This window comes from Struthio camelus, chromosome 21, assembly GCF_040807025.1.
Source record: "Struthio camelus isolate bStrCam1 chromosome 21, bStrCam1.hap1, whole genome shotgun sequence".
Classification (NCBI taxonomy): domain Eukaryota; kingdom Metazoa; phylum Chordata; class Aves; order Struthioniformes; family Struthionidae; genus Struthio; species Struthio camelus.
In genome coordinates this window covers 2,980,367-3,004,733 of record NC_090962.1, presented here as the reverse complement: position 1 = coordinate 3,004,733, position 24,367 = coordinate 2,980,367, and the positions used below count along the sequence as shown (strand labels likewise).

The following is a 24,367-nucleotide window of genomic DNA, read 5'->3' as shown; positions in this document are numbered from 1 at the left end:
TATATGCAGCCTATGAGTATGAAAGAAAAAGGCATCAAATATTCTGTTATTAGATCTCCTGGTGGAAAAAAAAAGCATTCTAATAGGATAAAGTTAGCCTATTAACGTTAGGTAGGGGAGAGGAATACAATCTCCCTGGAGATGTGTACTGCTGGCATAAGATATGCTGCTTGGAAAACGCTTATGGTAGTATAAGACAGAATTTACACAAATCCATTACAGAACTAATCTGCATGTCTCCTCAGTGCTGCTGGCAGGAGTATTTCCACAGGTTTGCAAGAACCATCTCAAGAGTTATTTACACTCACATTGAAATGCAATTTCAAAACAATTGTGTGCATTTTAATAGAAGCTGTGTAGGAAGGATAACCACATACCTCTGGAAGTCCCACAAATCCAAACTCTTGTGGCAAGATGGATTTGTTTGTTAGTGTGACATTTGTCTGCACAGCTTCATAGATTGTGCAGTATCCAAAATTTATTTCTGCTGGACTAATTTCCAAATCAGAAGTAGTAACAATTGCATGGACAGTAAAATTAACAGGTTTAGTCTGAAACAAATGCAAGAGCGCTGGTAAAAACTGTACCTGTAGTATTGTGAGCATGAGATTTAACTGAAATGACATTCAAAAAGATAACTACAAAAAAAAAAGACTACATTTCTACTCTATTCCTTGACAGTAACATATCTATTTTGAACTTCAGTCTCACTGATCTCTAAAATTAAAGGAGTACAAAATGCCTCTTTTTTAAAGAAAATTGCCAAAAGAATCTGTGTTTATCATCTTAAATTCCATATGCTAGAGTAGAATCAAACCTGCATCTCCATGAAACGTATGCCTTAAGAATTTGCTACCTCTGCAGTACAATACAGATCAGAATAAAAATAGTATGCTGTGGTATCTTAGAACTCACTGATATAAAAAAAATCTCTAGGGAATAAAGGAGCAGTAAGGAGAAAGGATTTAACTTTCTAAATTTTATATTTTAAAGGAACTAACCATTTTGTATTACCACTTTAAGCATCTTTTACTATTGTCATAGAACTTCAACTAGTAAAGGACTAAACTAAGATTTGATATCATTAAGCAAATACTCAACTAAAATAATAGATGTACATCTATTGTCAGTCTGATAACCACCATAATAAAATCACTCACCTTATCTGCAATCAGTATTGTCATTGGAACTTCCAGAACTCTCGTCTCCTCATCAAAATAGCTCCCTGCATCTTCAGGAAGAGAGTGCCTAAAATTGAAAAATACGCTCAGTTTCATAAAAGCATCTTGACTGTTTTCTAGCAAGTGGGAATAATAAAATGGATTTGAGGGATGTATTCCTGAACCAAATAAAAAATAAAACAATTCCATTTAATAAAGATCCAAAAGTTTTATTCTTCAAGGCTTGTTCTCTAACATAGTATTTGTGCTCAAATAAGGGTATTCACATACTTGTGGTTAACACCACAAGTTACCACTGTGGTAAACACCAGATCCAATGCTTCACTGAAATGAAGTCTAATTAAAATCTTGTCCTACATAAGCAAGTGTTAGACAAAACGCAACATAAAAAGGCCATTCAAAAAAAAAATCATGACCTACGATCAACGGCCTTCTGCCCAAAAAAGTGCAGTCATATCAGAAATATTGTGGACTTGTCATGGTTTTCCTGGAGAATGGCATACCTCCAGGCAATCTGCTCTGAGCAGGTATGTACTGATTACGAGGATATCTAGCAATGTAGTTAAAATAATTGACCTTGTATAGTAATGCTGGATTTTTTTGATGACAGGTTTGTGGATATACAGATGTTTTAAGAGAGTTATTTACTGGCAGCTGCACTCGTTTATGTTCTTACCAAACACCCCATCCAAATGCTCCTTAAAATTCTGAAAAATTTAAAGCTTCCTTTATCATCAGAATGTAAGCCTTCTGCGCCTTCACTGCAACCACAGCTAATAACCAAACCTACCTCAGCAACCTTTTGACACTGATGACAACTAATCGCTAGCCCATTTGAGACATTACCAATTGGATCACAAGATACCAAAAAGACATAGATAAAGGCAAGCTGCGTAAGCGAAACAAACTTGGAGACCAATAGTGACTGATTACATACCAGATTAGTCACTTATAGGGAATACGTGGGTTTTCTGTTGCTGAAGCATCTTCATATTCTAAGCTCAATTTCAGAGCTTCAGGCCAAGACAATACAAAAGCTCTAGCATTTTTAGCTCCGCTGGTCTATTAATAGTGCCTTACAGCATCAGAGCTGATTGTTTCCTGTTCTTAGGTCTGCACAGTGATACTGTTCTTGGTAGCAATTCTGTAATTGCATGTAATTTTGTAGTGTATTTTTAAAGAAAGTTAATGAATAAATTATACTCGCTCATAATCATCATGGTGATCTGTAATCTTACTGGCTTTTGTTTTGCAAATCTGAAATGCAACTTTAGAAGATCTGTGTTGTTCAAATGGATTGTAGACTTGCTTAAAGATAGGAACTGAGTTAAATATAAGGAAGGAATGAAGTGTCAGTTTTCCCTGTGCAACTGGACATTACAATAACATAAGTTGTTCACATAGTGCAGAATAACCCAGAGAAAAAATAATCATAACTAGAGCCCATTGCTGTGTGTGTATAAATTAGCTGTTATGCCTTGGGAATAACAGTGAAATCCTTCCTATAGTTCTCCAAAAGCATCATTAACATGAAAATTAACATGACAAGCATAAGAGACAAATCCGATTTAGGCTGCCAGCAGCAGCAGGACTAGTTCTAAATGCAGAAAAACTAAAAGACAACATTGGGGAGTTCTGAAAGTCCAAAAAAAAAAGAGAACTTGCTTTTCAAATATGCAGAAATTGTCTTTGCTTGAAGCAGCCATATAGTTAAGAGCATAGTATTATCTTACCAAGCATTTCAATGTGCACAAAATACTTGGGAAAGCTTCCCAAGCTACCCATCTTTTCAGTTAGTCTTCCTCATTAAGAGTTTCTTTTATTTTGTTTTGTTATTAATGCAGCTATTCTTTGTCCTGAAAAAAGTGAGCTTGTAGTACTAAGTCAATTTCCAGAAATGTGTCACTAGCTCAGTGCATTACAACAGGCATTGTACCAAGCTCATCTTTCTCTCTTGTTCTCTCTCATATACACACACTCTCCCCTTTTAAAATTCATCTGTATGGTAAAACAGCATGATACTTATCTTGTGTGTCAGAAGCGTCTTAATCTCATCAAATCTCCTTTCTGAAGCTTTCTCATTTTTCAAAGACAGATTAATGGTCTAAATCTAAGCTATACTTCTACCACTCAGTAAGTGTGTTTTACAGCATTGAACTTTAAGAACTGAAAAATATCACAACAGTTACTGTTGTTGTAATCTGATAGGATGTGAAGTGTTGGAAAATTTGTAAGTGCTTGCATTTTCTTTGAATACTAACCTGATGATAGTTTTCATGTCAGTCATTTTGGAATGTACAGGGTGTGATTTCCAGAGATGTTGAGCACATCAGTGAAAATCCCAACATACTTATATGAAAGGAGCTAGATAATCTCTATGAAAAAAGCAGCAGGTGTGCACCAGCAGTCACTGCATCTAATGCTTTCGTTTTTGTCCTTACAAAATCTGGTTTAAATTTGTAATAACTGAAGCCACTGAAGTATTTGGCTCTATCTGTACTGAGATCTAATCATTCAATTTATTTTTCAAAGGAAACATCCTGCTAGATTCTTTAAAATAACAACAAAATTAAGATAATTAACAATGGTCAACAAGAATCTTGCATTTAAATTTAAAAAAATTGGACTTGTTAATTTCTATAACTGCGTTATGCTTGCATACGTAGATGCATTATGAAGTGGAATAACGAAACTTGCTAGGATAGGGCTTTTAGCATCTTAGAAGACGTTGTTATGTAAAATGACACATGAAATAAAATACATTCATATTTTAGAGAAAATGATACTGGGTAGGAGGGATACAAACAGGAAGTCCAACTGTTTTTACCTTACTTAGCAAGCACACGAGTACTTGTCCAAAAGTGATTTCATCAGTGAAGTGTGAAGTAGCCACCTGCCTAGCTAACCTCTCTTTTGTGTAAGGATAGATTCCCCACAGAAATGGGAGCAATCTACCAGGAATGCAACTGTTAAGATTTTCACACTGCTGCTGTCGCCACAGGAAAAGCATTTCCTCACAGGAACGCGATCCAAGTTAATTTCCTTCTTGAGCATCTGGCATCTTTTACCAGAGAGACAGGAGGGAGACTGGGACTACACTAACACCAGCAATGTGGAGTCCAGCCTACTCCACTCAGGAGGTGTGAAGGTTAAAAAACAGACAAAAAAACCAAACACACCACACACAAGCACACCCACCCACCCACCTTGGACTTGCTCAGATTTTATGCTGACAGCCTCTTATAGATATTATCTTAAATACCCAAAAAGATATTGTTAGATTACCTGGGCAGAAACTTCAGCTGCACACTGAAGGATGACTGAGCTTGAATGTAACCTGTTTTTGGAAGAAGATCCATATGCTTACTCAATTCTTTGCATACTTCAAACTTCAAACGCAGTGCAGCTTTTGCTCTGCAAAGAGATCAGACATGCTTAGGTGGCTTAGGGGCTACTCATTTTGCCAGATCAGCAACTCCATTTGCTCTGGGAGTTTGTTCCTCTTCCCCCTCTTGCATCACTCCTCTACATTAGGATTGCAACTATTCTAAGCCTCCTTTGAAAATGAAGGGCATGTAAAACTGTTATAGCAAAATCACAGAGTTACATTCTCTTTTAAGCTAAGTATAGAAAACAAGATTTTGGAAGTACTGTGAGCAAACTCAGCTGTATTTCAAGCAATGTATACAGCTGATGGGAACATAATTATCAAAGTGCATAGTGATAAATCAGGTCAGCAGAAAGTCAAAGTCAAATTATTGTGAAATATAAGCTAATTATTTGTTCCTAATATATAGTCCCTCTATCTGAATCAATAAGAATGATTCATGCAATGTTTCTGAGACACCTAATTGGTCCTAGCTGCAGCCACAGAACCTACTCAAGATGGAAAAAGAGTAGTCCTCTTGTAATGCTGTGATGCTACAATGTTTTGTAGTGATCAGGGGTAAGTATGATGTAACAAATGAAAATCTGTTATCCTTTCTGAGAAATAGAAAAAAGACCACCAGCCACCCTAAGTGGGGCCAAAGATATCTAGATGCTGTTTAAGCTGCTAATAAGCACTGAATGTTCCAGCAAGGAGCTAGGAAGAAAAAAAAAAAAAAAACACAAAAGAATGAACCTGGAAGGCCATAGTACACCTAAATAGAACATCAAAATGTAGCCAGTTTGTGAATTCTGCTCATCCACGTTCTTATAACAATCTCAAAGCCTTCAACCATAGACAATTAAGTCTGCATAGGTAGGAAAAATACCCAAATTCAGCTGTGCTGGATGAGTTTCTTACGCCAGGAAATCTAATGAGAGCTTTTTTTGTTTGTTTGTTTTTCTGAAAATTGTGGTGACCTCTTAAAGAGATGTGAATTCACAAGTCTCTTGTAACTTCTCTTGCCAACAGGGATTCTACAGGCCTAGATGCCATAGTGTGGCTGAGCTGATGCTGCCAGATCCTCTGCTAGACAGCTTGGGATCAATTTGCCCTATGAATGGTATACTGGAGGCTAAGGAAACATCTCATTGTTTACTGAATTCTGGCCATACTATAATATGGCGATAGCCACAAACCATATCCTGCTTTGGAATTTAATGTTTGTGTGCAAAATTGCCAAGCAATTTACAAATATTTCAGCTTGTCATTTTCCTTCTCTCTGACTGGTTTACAAGCTGTCAGTCCAGATGGTCTGCTCTCAGTCAACAACTGCAGCATAAGGTACTGAGAGCCTGGAATGATTTCTGACCGTTGACGGACTAAGAACTGCATACTGCTTCATTAAATCAGTGCAAATTATAACCTGCCAAAGAAATTACACTTCAAAATGGTTTATTTTGGACAAGATTCTGGTGAAACACTTTCGCCCTCTAGGCTCCATATTTATGCTTCCTGATTACCATATTCTATGTCATCAGAAAGAAAGAATAGTATTAACTAACAATTTGCAATTCTACAGAGCTTGCTGGGACACTTTAAGTGCCTGAGATATCTAACTACAGAAAACCTCATCTCCTACTTATGTTATAGACTATAATAATAACTTCTGTTCCTGTATCTTAATACTGCTACAGTTTTTTTCTGCTCTGTTGCTGTTGGGAGTTTGTGTGTACTCAGTGAACAAAAGGCTATTCTAACAGAACATCCCTCACAAGTGCTGGGTCAGATTTTGCCCCAAAAATCTAGAGGATCATCTCTGAAATTTTTGCGATTTTTTCCAATAACTAGTTAGGGATTGGAGAAAACATTTGTAAGAACAATCCAGAATTTTTAAAAACAATCTTTAAAATATCTAATTAACATTTAAGTAATCTGTATTTTACAAGTTATGGTAATAAGATTTCAGAACTACTGGATTTAAACCTTAGTTCTCTCTAGCTAAGGCATTTCAGGAAATGTTAGACAATAGCCTTTTCAGCTGGGTTATGGTAACCATAGCTTTGGTCTCCTTAAGTGCTTGGTTGCTATGAGCAAAAGCTTACTTCAATGTAACACCTCTTTAGCTGATGTACAGTTTGTATGTTTACTGTTATACCAAACTACTGTCTTGGTTTGTATGTTGACAGCAGTTTGGACACTTCATTGCTAGCTTGATAACTGTCCTTGGCTCTGGATCCTTTGTCTGTGCATAGTTGCAGAACACAGACCTTAGCAAGGCTACCTTTCCGCAGTCTTTCACCACTGCGATCAAAGGACAGCTTACTTAACAGTCTAACCACTACCTTCCTGAGAGATTATTCCCAATTAATAGCAAGATACAGGTATTTTCACCAGTTCTTAATCCACTCTGTTTGACAAGCAGTTTGACATGTACAATGAGGAATCCTGTTTCTGATTCCAGCTACAGAGTAATTTTAATAGCTACTAGAGGAAGCGGGTTCTCAGGCATCCCAAATGCAGCTGAGATGAAGCGTATCCATGTTGGCAGGATAAAAAGCTGAGACATGATACTCTTGCAGATGCAATGCTTGGGATTTCAGCCCTGATGAACAAGGATAGAACAAGGATAATCCTTCCCAACGAGTCAGAAGGAGAGATCAGATTTGCCAAGATAAACTGGTATATTAGTGTGCTACATATTAAGCGCCTTTAATATAGTGAAAGTTGCCAGAAGTCCAGAAGGATGATTTTTCCCATGGTTAAGAAGTTTTGGCCTAAGCTGTATGACAGCTTCTATCTTTGGAATACCTAGAAATCTTAAGGTTTCATTAGGAGAGTTATTTTGTTTCTATACTTCTGATTTTTTCCTTGAGTTATATAGACCAAGTCAAATCTCTTACATAACTTGTACTTGTCACATTTGTGAGCTGAATTTCTGAGATAACAGCTCTACTCATTTCTTTCCAACTGCAAAGAATTTCTGCAGCCTGTAATTAATTCTGGTAGGAGGTTAGAATGGATGCCTTCTAACAGAAATATTAAAAGCAAAAAACAAAAGAAAAATTCACATTACCCTCCTCTCCCCCAAAACCTCATCCCAATTTTAACAGCATATATGTAATTAGAATCTAAGATAAGGAGATTGTTGTTAAAATAGGGATACTGAGCATCTAGCCGATAGTCACGTATTAGACAGAGAAGACACCCAGCACCCACAAGACAGTTTGTTCACATAACCACTTTCTAATAGCAAGAAGTGTCTGGAAGCCAGTGAGCTAAAATAATTATCTTTACATTACAGACAAGCAGAACCAGTCTTTGGATGTTACTGGTGTGGATTATGGAAGTACCTACACAGACTTTTTCTTTAAATTGCTATTTGTATCCATCACTCTACTGCAATGTGCAACGTCTACATGGAAACGCAAAAGGATTGAAGTGATTTAACCAGCATCTTATCCCTAGTCTGGAAAGATTAGGGATTGAATTTCTATTCCAGTATTCCCAAGTACTGCTGAGTCCACAAGGCAAAAGGTAAAAGACATCAGAAAGTTCTCAGACATCCCCAGAATATCCTAACCAAAGATATCCTATCCTATTAGGATAGCCCATCCTCTTTTCAAAAATATACATAAAAAACACAACATGCTAGTGTAAAGACTTGCAAGGTCTAGCTTTACCTACAAACTCAGTGAAGTTCATAGTGGATAAGGGGAAGGGGAAATGCAACTGACCCTTTCAGCTTTGAACATACTAGCCAGATTAGACTCAGTCATGCTATCCAGTACCTAACAGTACTCTAAGTTCAACAAACATTTGACTTGAATACAGTAGCTGTAGAATCCTATAAGGAAAAGTTGTCATGAAGCTGGCTTCCAGATCATAAATCTTTCATGGACTGTTAATAAAATATAACAAAGAGAAATTACAAAAATATTCCTTCATGAGATTTCCTGACTGAATCAGTTATACCCTGATGTTCACTTTAAAAATCTTAGGCACATTTACCTACCTAATATTTAGTGATTGAATTCTGCACTGCTGAAACCCAGTGGGACTGTTATTCCCTAGGGCTTTAACAGTTATATGCCAAACAGGCACAGCATAGGGAATCTTGTGGGAGTGGATAGGCATACTTCATAGCTGCATACTTCATAGCTACTGCTGGTCCTAGGGATTTAGGATAGCAGAATATCCAAGCCCAATTTCTACAGCAGAGAATTCAGAGGGCTTGCAGCCGTATGCCCTCCTGAAATGCCAAAGAAACAAATCCCTGTTCTTCAGCCTCCCATGGTAAATTTATTAACTTATGTGTTTGGCACAATTGGACCTCCAAACATCACCTAGTGACTTAAGATCTCATTATTAGCTACAGAATAAGACCGATAATGAATGGGTAGCTCACCTGCTTTGAATGACAATGCAATCCTGATAAAGTCGGTCATACATACAGATCTTTAAATCGATGTTTGGATTGGGCACCCAAACTGGCACATCAATAGAAACTCCAACGGCACTAAAGTACAGCTGTTAATATACAAATTCAGAGTGTGTTTGTTTGTATTAGTCTCTGAAATTCTTACCCATCTAAGGCAGAGCAAGAGTTTCCTCTATGAACTACAGCTGAGTAAGATACTGTTCATATTAAAGGTATTTTAATTAGACAAAGGTAGGGAAGGCATTTATAAAATAAATCATAAATATTCTCGTGTTCAGCACAAAAAATATGAATTATACTTTGGCTTAGATTCTTTGACAGAAAACAAAGGAACATTTCTTTTCAATATCTTGGACAGCATGATATCTAAAGTACATCTAGTTTAAGTGAATGTGCCACAATTCAGAAACTCAAAAGACATTGCAATTTGTTTATCCAATAAAGAAATACAGCAATGGCAGGAGAGTACACTATGTCCTATAATAATGACCTTAAATGATATTTCAGCAATGAAATAGCTCAGACTTGGAGAAAACAATCCTTCTCTACCAGGGCTGAAAGGCAGCTCCTTCTACAGTGTATTCCATCTGCAGATCTTGAGAAGAGCCAAGACTAGCCTACTGAGCTCCTTGGAAGTTTTAAGTTTTTTGGCAAGGTTCTGTGAACTGTTCCCAGGCAGAATTTGACTTCCAATAAAACATGGAATTAAAATAGCTGCAATGGTAACTAAAGTTAGCATCTGTCCCAGCTTTCACACATCAGTTTCAGTATTACATGCTGAATAATTCCAATCTGATAGATCAGGAAGAAAATAAACTGTGTGGGTTGGGGATAAAGACTTTTTTAATTTGTTTCCAGGCAATTAATGTTTTCTAATATGATGCCTGATAAAATAGGAGTATCAGGATAGGGCTTTTAGAAAGTACGTTACAAAGACAAGGGCCATGGTTTACAAAATTAGTCTGTGACCTGCCATGAGACTACATAATAGATAATCATGTGCTACCTCGTTATTTCTTAGAATGTCCATAAACAAGTTTTCATCTACCTGCTTCCCTGGTTCTAATCCAGCCTTCTGAACTCTTGTTGTTCTTGGAAGAAGCATAAGCAGGAGGATTTCAAACTAGTTTTTCTACAGTGTTTTGAGTCAAATCTTATACAAAAAAAACTCACTGGTTTGCAGGGTGAGTTGTCAAACATAATCACAAACTCTGCCCTTACATCCCCAGGGACAGCTGGGATAAAAATAATCTGAAGTTTGACTGAGTTGAAGGGTCCAATTTCACCTTCAGTAACCTAAAAAAAAAAAAAGAAGTACAACTTCATGGAAACCTGGCAGTATTACTATAGTTGGCTATAATTTGTACTGAAAGGAACAGTATATGTTCTATACATATTCATACTATACAAACACTAGATTATGGGGTTTACTGAAGAGTGTCCTTCATGTCAGTGAAAATATAACTAATGCGTGGAAAAGTTGTCTTGTGCTACCATCCAAAGATTTGCTCTACTAAATTCAGCACAAGTTTTCCTGCCTTCTGTACAAATGAGCAGAAGCCATGAAAGCTCATAAGAGCTAGCATCTGTACTTTCATACCCAAATTCTTTAATATAGTGCAAGTCTCCCCTTCCTCAGACATTCTTCCTGTCCCTTCTTTTTTGGTAACACCAAACTTCGTATAGTCATGAAATGACACAGCAGAAAAATATATGCTGACCAAAAAAGAAAAAAATTAAAGTTATGCAAAGTTTAAATGTATACAGTCTCTTTGGCCCAAATACTCTTTCTAGGTCAAGAGAAAGGACAAATGCATAATGTGATTTCATTTTAGGAATTAACTGTGATACACTAAAGTCCACTGGGCTTGGCATTGATTGCATACTCACGATTTACCACCAAAGCCAAAGCAATTTGCTTGATACAGGCTTAGAATACTGAAAATCTTGTATGCATCTCAGGATATTCATTACCTTGCCCAGCATAATTTCAATTGGTGTTTCTTCAGGAGAGGGTTCCACTAAGTTCTCTGCATCATCTGCTTCTAGATCTGATTTGGAGTTCAATGCATCTCGACTAAGCTGTTCTGGAAGGAAAAAAGAAAAGTGCTGAATGTATGCATCTATACACTAATGAAAATATCAACCAGCACAAGCATACTGATTTCGGTCAATACTGCAAATCTGATCACATATCCCAGCATAGGGGAAGGGGAGGTCTAGAAGGAAACTTCTGTTTGGACATATGAATTTGTTCCAGTCCAGAAGAAGTCTTAGACACTTGAGCGTCCCACTGCAGGCAATGAATATTAATTTTTCAGTAGGATAAAGTACATGCAGGAGATTGTATTTCTTGACGTAACAGATTCAGCTGAAAACTTAAGCTGGGCTTTAAGCAGCATTCCAATAGGACAAAGCAATGCAGTCAAGAGGACCTGCAAAGCAAGTGGAAGTGCTGTTGCATATTGTATCACTATTCATTTCATTTCCAAAAAAATTGCAAAAATAAATACCTTTTAATCCAATCAACTTCCTCCAGGACTCAAAAATGCCTTAAGCTAATATACTGCTGAAGAGATGCGGCTAACTCTGGACTCCATGGCAATAATCAACTGGTGACCGTATGTTAACGGAGGAAAAAGATCAAAATGGCATGAGACGTTTAATGTGCTAAAGCAAAGGAAACCTACAGATGGAAAGGAAGTCTAAGCTATTTTTCAAGTCTGAAAATAACTTTAAAAAGATACATATGCTGTAGAGAAAGCTAAAGTGACTTATGGAATCACCATTTCACAATACAGAGAAGAAAAAACCTACAACCTTTTCATGGGACTATTATTTTCTTGGAATGATCAATATAAAGAAGAAACTTAACTTCCTTAGTATGTGTATTCTTTTCTCCTATAAGACTGGGTTTTTATTAAGCACATAGTAAACATGAAATAACAGGAAAAAGTTCTGAGGAGGTTCATCTTCCTGTTTCTTTGTTCTTAAAATTACCAGCTATAAAAATAAACTTGTGACATGGCTCTCTTCTGTGAGGCAGGTGTTCAGTTGCAGAGACAAGAATGATAATTTCAGTTTCTACAGTCTGGTTAGCTTTTGAATTCTTCTCTAAGGCCAAACTGTTGATTGCTAATGGGGAGTAAGATTCTCCACTGTTTTTGATATAAGAGTGCTGGCACTTAGTCATTTTTGTGAGCTGTGTAGGTGATTTAGAGTTGAGGCAACATACAAATAAATGTAACACAACTACTGGAATGATTAGCTGAGTAACTTCGCCAGTTGAATTCCACAGTTTGTTACAAGGAACTATACACAGCTAATGCTTAGCCTGGGAAACCACACTGCTAGTTTTCCCTAAAATCATCATCTCACCTGTAGAGCTACTGCTCAGGCTTGTCTCTGTGCTCTGCTGCTCCACCTGAGGTGCACAATGAGTCATTTCTTCACTACGGTCATGACAAGTTTGATCCTTTTTCTCAAGCACAGATTTCACAGGACAATTACTGACTTTCTCTTCAGAGACAGAGTCACTGAACTGTTGACTAATCTATTACAAAACATAGATAAAAAAATTACTAAAGTTATCTATCTAGCTTGCCTCCAGCTCTGATTTCATCAATCAATTTTCAGAGAAAACCAGATTGGTTTTGTGCCAGTGTTCCATGTTATAAATGGAGATTGTTGTACTTTTCAAGAAGATGGCACACTCTTCTAGAGCAACCAGCAAAAAATTACATCGTCTCATTGATAAAACTTAAAACAGGAGACTAATATAGGGGGAACAGTAGAATATGGTGCTAAATATTTTACAATTAACAGAACCCACATTTTTCCAGAGGAAATACAGATCCCTCTATAGCAAATTTAAGCCTGCTAAAACTAGGCTTCTGTTTATTATACACCTACAAAAGTAGTTCATGAGCTGCCAAGGATTTGGGAACCACAGATTAATTCAGATAGCGGTTTTTTTTTTAAACAGCAATTATGTTCAGAAAACGAGACAGGACAGAACCCAGTTCATGTCAGTTTTAAGCTTTCCTGGGTTTGCAGTCAATTGTAATAAGGAATGGAACAGAAAAGTAATTAGCTATAACAGAAAATGCAGAGAGAAAAAATGTGGATACAGAAGGTGTTATTTGTGTATACTCATTTTCCTTATTTGACCCATGCTTTAATGTCATGATAGCATGAGAGTTGATATCCACGATGAATAATCAGCTCAGTTTCACCGTAGGTACTGTTTAATGTAGTCTTTCAAAAGGGAGGTCAATCCCTTTTTTAAAGTTTACATATGGATTAGATTACTTAATTCCCTAGCAGGGAATTTTGAAAATCTGATCTACTTATACTTCAACAAAAAAATTAAAGACTGCACTGATGAAAAAAGATGAAGTATCTGCACTGTGTCTATGAATACATTTAGACACATTGTAAAGATACCATGCAATCTAGTGGTGACATTCTCTTTTGTCAAGGACCTGTGAAATCTGTCTCTGGAGTACTTTTTACATAGCACCTGAGGAAAAAGGAACATATGATAATAGTATTCATCAACACAGCAGTTACACAGCACAACTTGATAGAAAGTTGAGACATTGCCTCCTCTTTCTTTTTTTTTTTTTTTAAATCTGAAGATACTCATCCTTGAGGAATAAAACCCATAGCTTCATGTCTTCAGACTTCAGCTAGCCTTCTCATACTGTAAATCCGCCCCACAATGCTGACATACAAAGAAGATTGTATTCATGCTTTCTCCATAAACTTTCACTTATAAAAGTATCTACCACATGGAGCAGTAGAGCTCTTAGGAATCCTGGGTTCTCTGTCAACTTCTACAATTGGCACAGTGTAGGAGCAATCAATATCAGATCTGACACCACCCACTGTCAGCTCTGAACCAACTGTCTGAGTTTTTGTGAATTTCTTCAGTGATCTGTGCTTCAGTCCCACTGAGCATATTCTACAGGGCACAATCGCTTTCATTCATTCCAATATTGATTTTAGAGATCTCCCCTCAGTTTTTTTTTTTTTTTTAAACATATACAACACACACACACACACCAGTTTTCAGGCAACAGACCTGATTGCAATTCTTAGTTTGACTAAGAAACCTTCTTCTCCTCTAATAATAGCTTGTTAACAACTGTTGTCCTTCACTAGGAATTTTAAATGAACAGCTCAAATTTTAAAGGAAAAAAATCATAGGTTAGTACTGCCAACTCCCATCACTTCATTGCTAGTTTTGCAATAGCTGGCTTTTTTCTGAAGTCCAGGAATCAGATATTTAAATGATTGTGTCAGAACCTCTGCTTTTAACTAAAAAGTGTTTTTCTTCCTAGTTTTCCAAGATGCCAACAAAATAGGAAACATGATATCTGAGCATAGACTGAAGTGTTTCAAAAATTCTAATTGTTGAGGTTTTTTCCAGAGCCATTTATTTTTAAGTTACCTTGCGATATTTGGAGTCTAATGTGTTATTTATGCTTGGGTTGGCAATATTGCATATCTCAACAAAAACTATGATGCTCAAAGCAGAATGTCTTGATTAATTTAGAGAAATGCTTTTGAACCTACCATTCTTCCAGGAGAAGATTTTGCTATTGCTCTGCTTACACTACTGTCACCTGCTGACATCTGAACCTTGAATCTTGTTCCCAAAGCTCCACAGTTTGTCAGTGTGACAGTCCGTGAAATTCTCTCTCCCACAACATGAGTGCCAAAGTCAATGAGCTCTTTATCTAGTGCCAGCTGTAAGAAGAAAACACATAATTACTACTGTCCCAGATAGTCACTAATGCCAACTAAATGGGCACCTACCATTTAAAGAATAAGACTTTAAAGTCCTTATTACCACTTCAAAGACAATGTCAAATAATGACATAAGTTACAGGGACTCTGCCTTTCTGGAGAAGCAGACTAATTTGAACAAAGTAGTCTTGAATTGAGCCACTTCTCTATCAGTCCACTATATGAGCGGAAACAACATATCATATTCTGATCATGGTAGCAGCATTGCGTAAACCTGAGCAACTTCAGTTAGTTATTCCGGATTTAGACAACATTTACACATGAATTTGACATTACTGCTCTTATATTACACTAAGGTGGTCCTATTAGCATCAGGATGATAAACAAGCAAGCAGCATTTAATGTCGTGTAGTTTGCAGACAGTTTATAACACATCCTATTCTGTTCTTTGAGCCACCATAGTTTAAAAGCAGTATAAAATTAATATAAGGGAAATGGAAAAAATAAACGTACTTCTTGCTCAATACTTTCAATGATGTTTATATTATTTCACGTTTTTTATTACTACTGTTACACTGACTGATTAAAATATTTAAAGAAAATCACTTACAATGCATTTCTTGTTTGTGCATTTCAATGGAACAGAAAAAGAACCTGTCTGTGCCATAAATGTGATTTCTCCTTCCAGAGTTTCATTTATCTAAAAAAAGCATATGTAAAAACAACCAAAAACCACCAACTAGTTTGCAAAGATTTAGCCTGTTTAGTTAGCTTTCTAGAAGGTATTTTTTCCTCATTCTTTGAGTTGCATGTTAAAATGTAACTCTGTAGGTTCTGTACTTCCACATTAAGGTAGTTTTTGATAACTGCCTGGCTAACTTCAGCTAGGCAATACCATAAACTTTCTAGTTCAGAGCAATTTTCAAAACATACTCCAAAAATATCTAGTGATAAACACTTCTCTAAAATATGCCTCTTTGCCTTACTACAGTGTAACAGTCAATGTATGCACCGTTCTCAAAATAAAGTAAAATCTAAGACTGTAGTACCCATGTTAACAACTGAGAAATCAGACTAAAGATACTTTTAATTGAGCTGATTGATGAGAACCATGGTATAATCCTTGTACATCTTTTCATTTAAAATTAAAATGCATAGCGCACTTACCACTGGCTTAAATGTTACCCCTACTTCACAGGACATTCCAGCAGCCATTTGACCAGGTGGGTCAAAACTATGGAGATAATTCACATAAGACTCAAAATTAAAGCTACATATGAAACCTCCAGCTCCCATTCTGATAACACTAGCAGAAAAATGACATAATCTTTTTTTCACTTGGATTCATTCATTACTCAAAGCCAGAATGAGTGACAGATTAAGGAAAAGCTAAGGAATCTTGGTGCAGTTATGAGACCACAGAGGCTGATTTTTTATAGAGATGTTAACCAGAAAGTCTTAGAATGCTTTTAAGAGGCAAGAATTATTGTGTCCATGTTACAAATGAGGAGACTGTAGCCAAATAGGTGAAGACGAGAATTAAAAAAGTGCTGACATTAATATCAAGAATAGGGACTAATCACCAAGTCTAACAACTAGGAAGCACTCTTCTCCCATTACCCATTGGGAGTATTGACCTGTAACACCTCCACTGTCCAAACAAGTAGTGGAGGAAAAGAAAGAAGGCAATTGAAAGTGATTACAGAATCTACTGCTTGTTACAAAGTATCAGGATTATCTTGAGTAAGAACTGCCACTCATTTCAAGTTGCATCTCTCTCTTCATGGCTGCCCTGATGCACACAAAATAGCCACCAGATTGTTTAACTCCTTCTCAACTATGACCAAAACAGATTTAGTGAGACAAGTTCTCACAACTGCATTATAAACGAAATTACGGTACGACTGGAGGTCTATTCCACTTAACAGAATCAGAAAGGAAGCTAGACAAATTAGATAACTATATTTACTCGCCATAGGAATACCTATGTAAACTGGACCACACTGCACCATAAAATCATGATTAATATATATGTTGTATCAAAACAGAATTGAAAATAAACACAACTAAGATGAAAAATTTTCAAACAGAAATGAATAAAGGAAGTGGTATTCAGAGTTCAGGGCATTAAAATTTAAGTAGGCAAACAGGTCTATAAGCTTCTGGATACTGAGCTCCAGAACAGACCTGGTAGTTTCTCCTGAGTAATTGATTACACAGGGAGGTCAAAATTCATCAACATACATGACTTCAAAAATAAACAAAAAAGCTAGACTCATTCTGTTGTGCACTTGAGCAACTTTAAAAGCTTAAGCGCTCTGCTGTATTGTGGCCAAATATGCATCTCTTACTCTGTGACTGAAGTGCTAAATATTTACCAAGATCTTCTAGAGCAGTTGGATTCAGACCTTATAGCTCTTGAGTGATTATATTCAGTCAAGAGCTGTAGTATGTTCACATCCCAGTGTGCTCATAGAGATCAAATGGGCAGGAATGGTTTGTTGTGCACCATAACTTATCTTCTTATCAAGGTAGTTAGAAATTCAAAGTGCAATCTATCACTACAAAGTAGCAATGGCTAGTGAGCTGTAAAACAGAATCTCTTAAGTATGAAATTAGTTACTGTGGTAATACAACTTGTTCATTTCACTGGGATATGACTAAAACAGTGTAAGAAATGTTTTTTTTCCAGGTCAGTCAGTCGGAAGAGCTGAAAACTTTTTTTATGTAAGCCAAATAAATTTGCTCTGATGTCTCCTATTCATCAATAAGCTCTGCAAACAAGCAAACAAGAGCTTTAGCATTTTTTCCATTTTTAGAGCAGCTACAACTGATTCTGTTGGTTTCACAGAATTCTAAATAAAAATAATATTTCCTTGTCTTTATTTTTAAGAGAATAAAAACAAGTTGGGGAAATAAGTATTTTAGAGTTTTAAAGACTTCAAATGTCTCCAAAGAAAGCTAGGCTCTGAATTACCTTAAGAAACATTTCAAGGATACTTCCATTTGCTTACTTATAAAAACTCACATAACATGATCAATATAGTTAAGTTGAGATGAATTTGTAATCTGTCCCAGCTGGGACAATTATTTCACTGTACAACCTCTTATGAGGATTATGCAAGAGGATTGATGGGAAACTCCATAGGATTTCTATTTAAGTGCTCTTTGCTCTGAGATCAATTCATTTCATTCGCTCCTTTTCACTTATATTTCATATGAACAACCAATAATCTGGAAGTTAGTATGAAACATGCTACAAAGGACAGCAGCTGGTAAAAGTGGGATTAAAGGCCCTTATGGTTGCCTAGGGAGAATCTTGGGTCCTCTTTCCCTAGATACAAGTGGATCCTCTTCCCCTCTTTCCAAGTGTCTGACATTTATGAAAACAAGCTCTCAACTTCTTCAGGGCTGGCAGTTACCAGGAGCGTGTATATTGCTTTCCACAGATTAGGGGCTGGTCCCTTGCTATTACCACTACAGAAACCAGTGACAGGCAGCTCAACCTCAGGAGGTCCTTTTTTTCCCTCAACTTGGGCACAGTTCCTTCTCACTGCACAAGGACAGAATATTAGTAATTTAGACATATCTGTTGAAATCTGTTTCACTGGCTATGGAATTTGGTCATGCCTTCTGTTGTGGTACAAAGATAAAACAGGCAACTAGTACACAGTTAATCTTACTCACTGAATACTGATGAAGTCCTTGAGCCATTCACTGATTCCTACTAGTCTGCAGAAGTTAACACCGTAGGATGCATTTGTCAAAACTATCTTCTTTTTGTAGATTTTACCAACATCAAAATCCTTGGAATACCAAACATATCAGGTGGTCTGAGTTACATATATAGCATTTACACATGCAATTACAAGAGCAACTAATTTACTGCAGTAGTCCTCATAGTCGCTACTAGAATCATGCGCTAATATAATTGTCAACAATTTATTCTGCATGTGGCAAAAACAATACACAGATTTTGAATACAGAGCTAGGTACCACTTTCTTCCAGTGAAGTTCTGTTTTCTGCATGAGGCATGGATTCCTAGCTCCTAATGAAACCAAAACTCCATGAATGCTGCACACCTAGAGACATTCACATAAAGACAGAGACCTGCAGGCTGTCTGACTGGCAGCAATTCATCTTTGATAGAGTCAGAAAAAGTCAGACATGCATTTATTTTCACAAGTTTACCAAGAGAAAAATTTTAAGTGTCTTAGAAAGTACAGGATTTAAAAAACAAACGCCACACACCAAACACAACAGATGCTTTGTTCCTGATCTGTTTGCAACTGACCTGAAAGTTGGCACACCTGAACCATTTTGCAGCCGAGCAAGATTTTAAGGGAAACGTTCACAGATCACCCCAGAAAACCCTGTTCTACAAATGGTGGCAGCTGATGATTTTTATGATCAGAACTGCAACTTGTAGAACAAGGGACACTCAGAAAATCTGTGAAACTTAAACAAGTTTCCTGGAGCATGGACTCCAAAACCTCAAGATTATAGGACTTTTTTCAAAGTATAAATTTGAACTTCCCCAAACTCAATTTCTCCATCTATAAAATCTGAGAAAGGCTACTACCCATCTCTAACACAAACAGGACCATGACAATTAAGTCACTAACATCCATGAGGAGTTTTGAAAACTAAGAAGGGGAAGGGGGAGAAGAGTAAAGTCTACATTTTAAAATATTTTCAAAAAGAATTCTGAAGAACCCTAGATGAGGGCTACTGGAATTTTTAAAACCTATACACACAAACTCTTACGAAATATTGGGAAGTTTATGTCAACTGTATTTTTAACGTATGATTAAGTTTGCAGCTAAATTTGAATAAAAGTTGAAGGGTATATTTGGCCACAGGGAAAATATGAGATTTTCTTCTTGCCCTCATCTGCTTGTAAAGTTGTCATAATTCATTCATTTTTTTCAGAGAATATGAAATGATAGCTAAGGTGTTTGTTAAGGAAGAAAGCACACCAAGATAGCGCTTTTAGTCTTCTTGATAGCGTAACTTGAGATTTGGAAAGACGTGTTACAACTTGCCAGAAACTTAATATCAGTTTGATACTTTAAAGGGAAAGAGTCTACCATTTCATTTTTCTAGTTTGTACATTGTGTTCCTCAATCATGCTGTTATGCAGAGAAATGGTGATGTTCGCCATGGCAAAGCACTGTCTGAGATTTCAGAAGCGTGCTGCCGACAAGCTCATTTTCCAAGGTATGTAGAAGCCATGCAAAGTCTTTAAAGTATCTTTAGATTAAAAAAAGAAAACAAAAAACCTATACACAACTAACTCCAAAATCAAATAATTGTTAGAGATCCTGAAGTAAGAATCCTGAACAAATGGTACCTTTAAATATTTTTAGTCCCACTTTGCAAATGAAAAATCTGGAGCACTGTGGCATTAAGCAACGTGTTCAAGATAAGAAGTATGAAGAAGAGCTAGGCATGATGTGCTTTTTTCATGGCATACTTGTTAATTACAGCAAAGAGAAACTGCAGCTCACAGAATAGTTGAGGTTGGAAGGGACCTCTGGCGATCATCTAGTCCAACAGCCCTGCTCAAGCAGGATCGCCTAGAGCACGTTGCCTAGGACCCTGTCCAGACAGCTTTGGAATACCTCCAAAGCTGGAGACTCCCCAGGCTCTCTGGGCAACCTGCTCCAGTGCCCACTCACCCTCACAGGGAAAAAAAGTTTCTCCTCATGTTCAGATGGAACTTCCTGTGTTTCAGTTGGTGCCTGCTGCCTCTCGTCCTATCCCTGGGCACCATGGAGAAGAGTCTGGCCCCATCCTCTTGACACCCTCCCGTCAGCTACTTATATACACTGATCAGAGTCCCCCTTCAGCCTTCTCTTCTCCAGGCTGAAGAGTCCCAGCTCTCTCAGCCTTTCCTCCTGAGAGAGATGCTCCAGTCCCTTACTCATGTTAGTGGCCCTTTGCTGGACTTGCTCCAGTAGCTCCATGTCTCTCTTGTACTGTGTCCAGTTCTGGGCTGCCCAATACTCCAGGTGTGGCCTCACCAGGGCTGAGGAGGAAGAGGAAAACTATACTATACTGGCCAAGAGTAAACTGTGATGGTCACCTGCAATCTAAAACCTTTACCAAGTTTTATTTCATAGTCAGAGTTATGATATCAAGGCCATTATTTTATGTTAATAATGTATGTGCGGACAATATATCAATAACAGTTACATGGCCTTTTAGAGAGCATGGAACACAATCTAACAAGATGCTTATTTTATGCTCACCCTTCTGACAGTGTTTAAATTCCCTTAACTACAGAAACTATTTTATATTCAAAACTGAGCAAGTACTTCATTTTGCCTGGTTCTATAACTTCCCTGGGAGCTGCTAGAGAAAGAGGCAAGTAGTTTTCCAGGTTTGACTAATGACCTATTAAAGGCAACAAGAGTTCCACTGCCCCCACAGCGAAACAGGCATTTGATCAAGACATGGGTATAAAGATACAGTGGATACATACACCTTCTTAACAGATCCTATGCAGAATGGCCACTAACCTTGAAATGAATGAGATTTGGTTTACTATAAAAAGGGCATCCCTCACATTCATGACCAGACGCTATTTGCTTGTGAATAATTCCAGTTCGGAGTTTTCCTGTTTTTTTCTTGAAAATCTCTTTTTTCAATATCCTTGCAGCCAACTGCTTTGATTCTGTTTCTTCTTTGGGTATCTAACGAAGAACACCAAAAAAACCACCATGACTTGAATGTAAATAACTAATCAACGAATCTATTGATCTAGACAGAAAACCCTGTGAATAGAATCTTTTCATCTCTGGCTGGCCTTTGTCCTGCTTCTAGGTCAAACTCAGCCTCCCAGCTTCTGTTGGAAGAAATTAATGTTCTGAACTTTCTATTCTGTATCTTGTGTACACCCAACATTAACACCTGTGAGTTAATATTGTCATTAATAACAGTAAGTCATACTTTCTCCTCTTTCTGAACAACTAGTCATTCAAAGAAGTTAACTTTATTGGGCCATTTCAGTTACAGTCCAGTGTTTCTTCTATATGAGTATATGGATATGCACTGACAATGTTGCTTTTTGACAGATTCTAGAGTCTGTTCTCAAAGGTCTTCTGCGTCTCGAGAAAGTAGTATATGGAAGGTACGCCTTGGAATAACATTTAATTTCTCAACTACGTAATTTCCACGCTGTAGGTGAGTATTATTTGCTTGCATTTAGAGAACTGAATGCTGTTACTTTGCCACAGCAGAAGTGGTACTTTTTGGTGCTTAGCATGGGATGGAAAAAGTTGTTTCCATATGAAACAATCTGTGTTGCCAACTCAATAGAATACCATGTTCAGTTTTTTCAAAACTCAAACAAGCAAGTGAGCATGATGTGATACGTCTTTACATATCTCTGAACTAAAAGTGAAGTGTTATTTTCTCTTTAAGAGAACAAACACTACAAAAACAGCGTCAAACAGCAATTCCTTTTATGATATTCTCATATGGAACCTTTACATCTATGAAATAATGTAAATGTATTTAAAATGCAAATTAGATATAAATAATTACTTTAAGTAAGGTTCCTAAAATAACGCCTGCCAGTGTCACTACTTTGGTAACTAAAATTACTAGAGAGGAAAATGACACTGTTCCAAACCTTTAAGATACTTTCATATATACTTTCAAAGTTCTGTAAAGAGTTAAAGTTAACAATAAGACAAAAATATAGGCATTTTATCCACATCTGTTTTTCTACTTCTAAGAAAAGATATCAAAACACTTACCTTGTGCAAGTCACTTTCTCGATTCCAAAGTCCTGGGAATTCTGGTTCAGCTTGAGGCTTGTCCCCCTCCTTCTCATCCTCTTGCCTTTCACAGAACACATCATGACATACTTTATGGGAAAATTCACATAAAGAAGTATTTCTCTCATCAGCTGAGGAGCAAGTTGATGGAGAGCACCATGACTTTTATAAGAAAACATAAGTTTTGAAGATACAGTTAGGAATTGCTATAGGGCAATTGCTTCAACAGTAACAGTTTTGGAAGAGACCTTTTAAAACAAAAAATGGCAGGGTTCTATAAAGCTCTGATGCCAAAGATCACAACTTAAGCAATGTTCTTTAGAAGACTGAACACAGCTGAAATGTCATTTTACAAGCATCTGTATGATGTTAATTTTATGCTATAGGAGCATACATAGGAGCAAAACCTAGTCTTCAGTTAAGAGAATATTCACTGTGTACTGCTTGAAGGTTCTTTATCTATTAAGTGATAACCAATGACTTTGTAAGTGGAAATAGGCATAGTACAATAAAACAACAAATATTCCCCCCTCTCCCAAAACTCACAGAATGGTTGAGGTGCTCAAGCAGGGTCACCTAGAGCACGTTGCCCAGGATTGTATCCAGACAGCTTTGGAATACCTCCAAAGCTGGAGACTCCCCAGCCTCTCTGGGCAACCTGCTCCAGTGCCCACTCACCCTCACAGGGAAAAAAAAGTTTCTCCTCATGTTCAGATGGAACTTCCTGTGTTTCAGTTGGTGCCTGCTGCCTCTCGTCCTATCCCTGGGCACCATGGAGAAGAGTCTGGCCCCATCCTCTTGACACCCTCCCGTCAGCTACTTACATACACTGATCAGAGTCCCCCTTCAGCCTTCTCTTCTCCAGGCTGAAGAGTCCCAGCTCTCTCAGCCTTTCCTCCTGAGAGAGATGCTCCAGTCCCTTACTCATGTTAGTGGCCCTTTGCTGGACTTGCTCCAGTAGCTCCACGTCTCTCTTGTATTGGGCAGCCCAGAACTGGACACAGTACTCCAGGTGTGGCCTCAGCTGGCAATGCTCTTCCTAATGCAACCCAGGATACCACTGGCCGCCTTGGCCACGAGGGCGCGTTGCTGGCTCATGGTCAGCTTGTCTGCCACGACTCCCAGGTCCTTCCCTGCAGAGCTGCTTTCCAGCAGGTCAGCGCCCAGCCTGCACTGGTGCATGGAGTTATGCCTCCCTGGGTGCAGGACCCTGCACTCCCCTCTGAACGGCAGCACAGCCCTGTGGTGCGTCAGACGCTCCTCCCAGTTTTGTATCAGCAGCAAACTCGTTGAGGATGCGCTCTGTCCCTTCACTCAGGTCACTGATGAACAAGTTGAACAGTACTGGACCCAGTATGGACTCCAGGCATACTGTGCTAGCTGCAGGCCTCCAGCTCGACTTTGTGCCACTGATCACAGCCCTCCGAGCTCTGCCGTTCAGCCAGTTTTCAGTCTGCCTCACTGTCCGCTCGTCTAGCCCGCGCTTCCTGAGCTTGCCCGTGAGGATGTGATGGGAGACAGTGTCGAAAGCCTTACTGAAGTCAAGGAAGGCAACATCCACCGCTCTCCCCTCATCTACCCAGCCAGGCATCCCATTGTAGAAGGCTCTCAGGTTGGTCAAGCATGATTTTCCCCTTGGTGAATCCGTGCTGACTACGCCTGATCACTTTCTTATCCTTGACCAAGGGAAAGGCTTCCTTTCTTCAGACTTTCTCCCTGATCTCCAGGGTCCGGGGTTCCTGAGGACTGGTCTTAGCAGTGAACACTGAAGCAAAGGCGGCATTCAGTATCTCTGCCTTCTCTGTATCCTTTGTCATCAGGGCCCCCGCCCCATTT

General features: G+C 37.9%; 1 protein-coding gene across 15 annotated transcripts in view; it reads right to left on the bottom strand.

Moving 5' to 3' along the window:
• Positions 1–24,367, bottom strand: part of CFAP74 (cilia and flagella associated protein 74) — a 102,001-nt gene that overhangs the window by 21,734 nt on the left and 55,900 nt on the right. For 12 of the 15 annotated variants that reach the window (XM_068915961.1, XM_068915958.1, XM_068915957.1 and 9 more), the window contains 13 exons: positions 22,511–22,693; positions 21,269–21,442; positions 18,431–18,549; positions 15,911–15,977; positions 15,354–15,443; positions 14,570–14,743; positions 12,368–12,542; positions 10,964–11,076; positions 10,163–10,285; positions 8,957–9,078; positions 4,467–4,595; positions 1,161–1,248; positions 378–551 (listed from right to left, as the gene is read on the bottom strand). In XM_068915961.1, coding sequence (XP_068772062.1) covers positions 378–551; positions 1,161–1,248; positions 4,467–4,595; positions 8,957–9,078; positions 10,163–10,285; positions 10,964–11,076; positions 12,368–12,542; positions 14,570–14,743; positions 15,354–15,443; positions 15,911–15,977; positions 18,431–18,549; positions 21,269–21,442; positions 22,511–22,693 — 1,731 coding nt within the window. The remainder of the gene's footprint in view (positions 1–377; positions 552–1,160; positions 1,249–4,466; positions 4,596–8,956; positions 9,079–10,162; positions 10,286–10,963; positions 11,077–12,367; positions 12,543–14,569; positions 14,744–15,353; positions 15,444–15,910; positions 15,978–18,430; positions 18,550–21,268; positions 21,443–22,510; positions 22,694–24,367) is intronic. The other 3 variants (XM_068915962.1, XM_068915951.1, XM_068915953.1) reach the window with 1 other exon arrangement.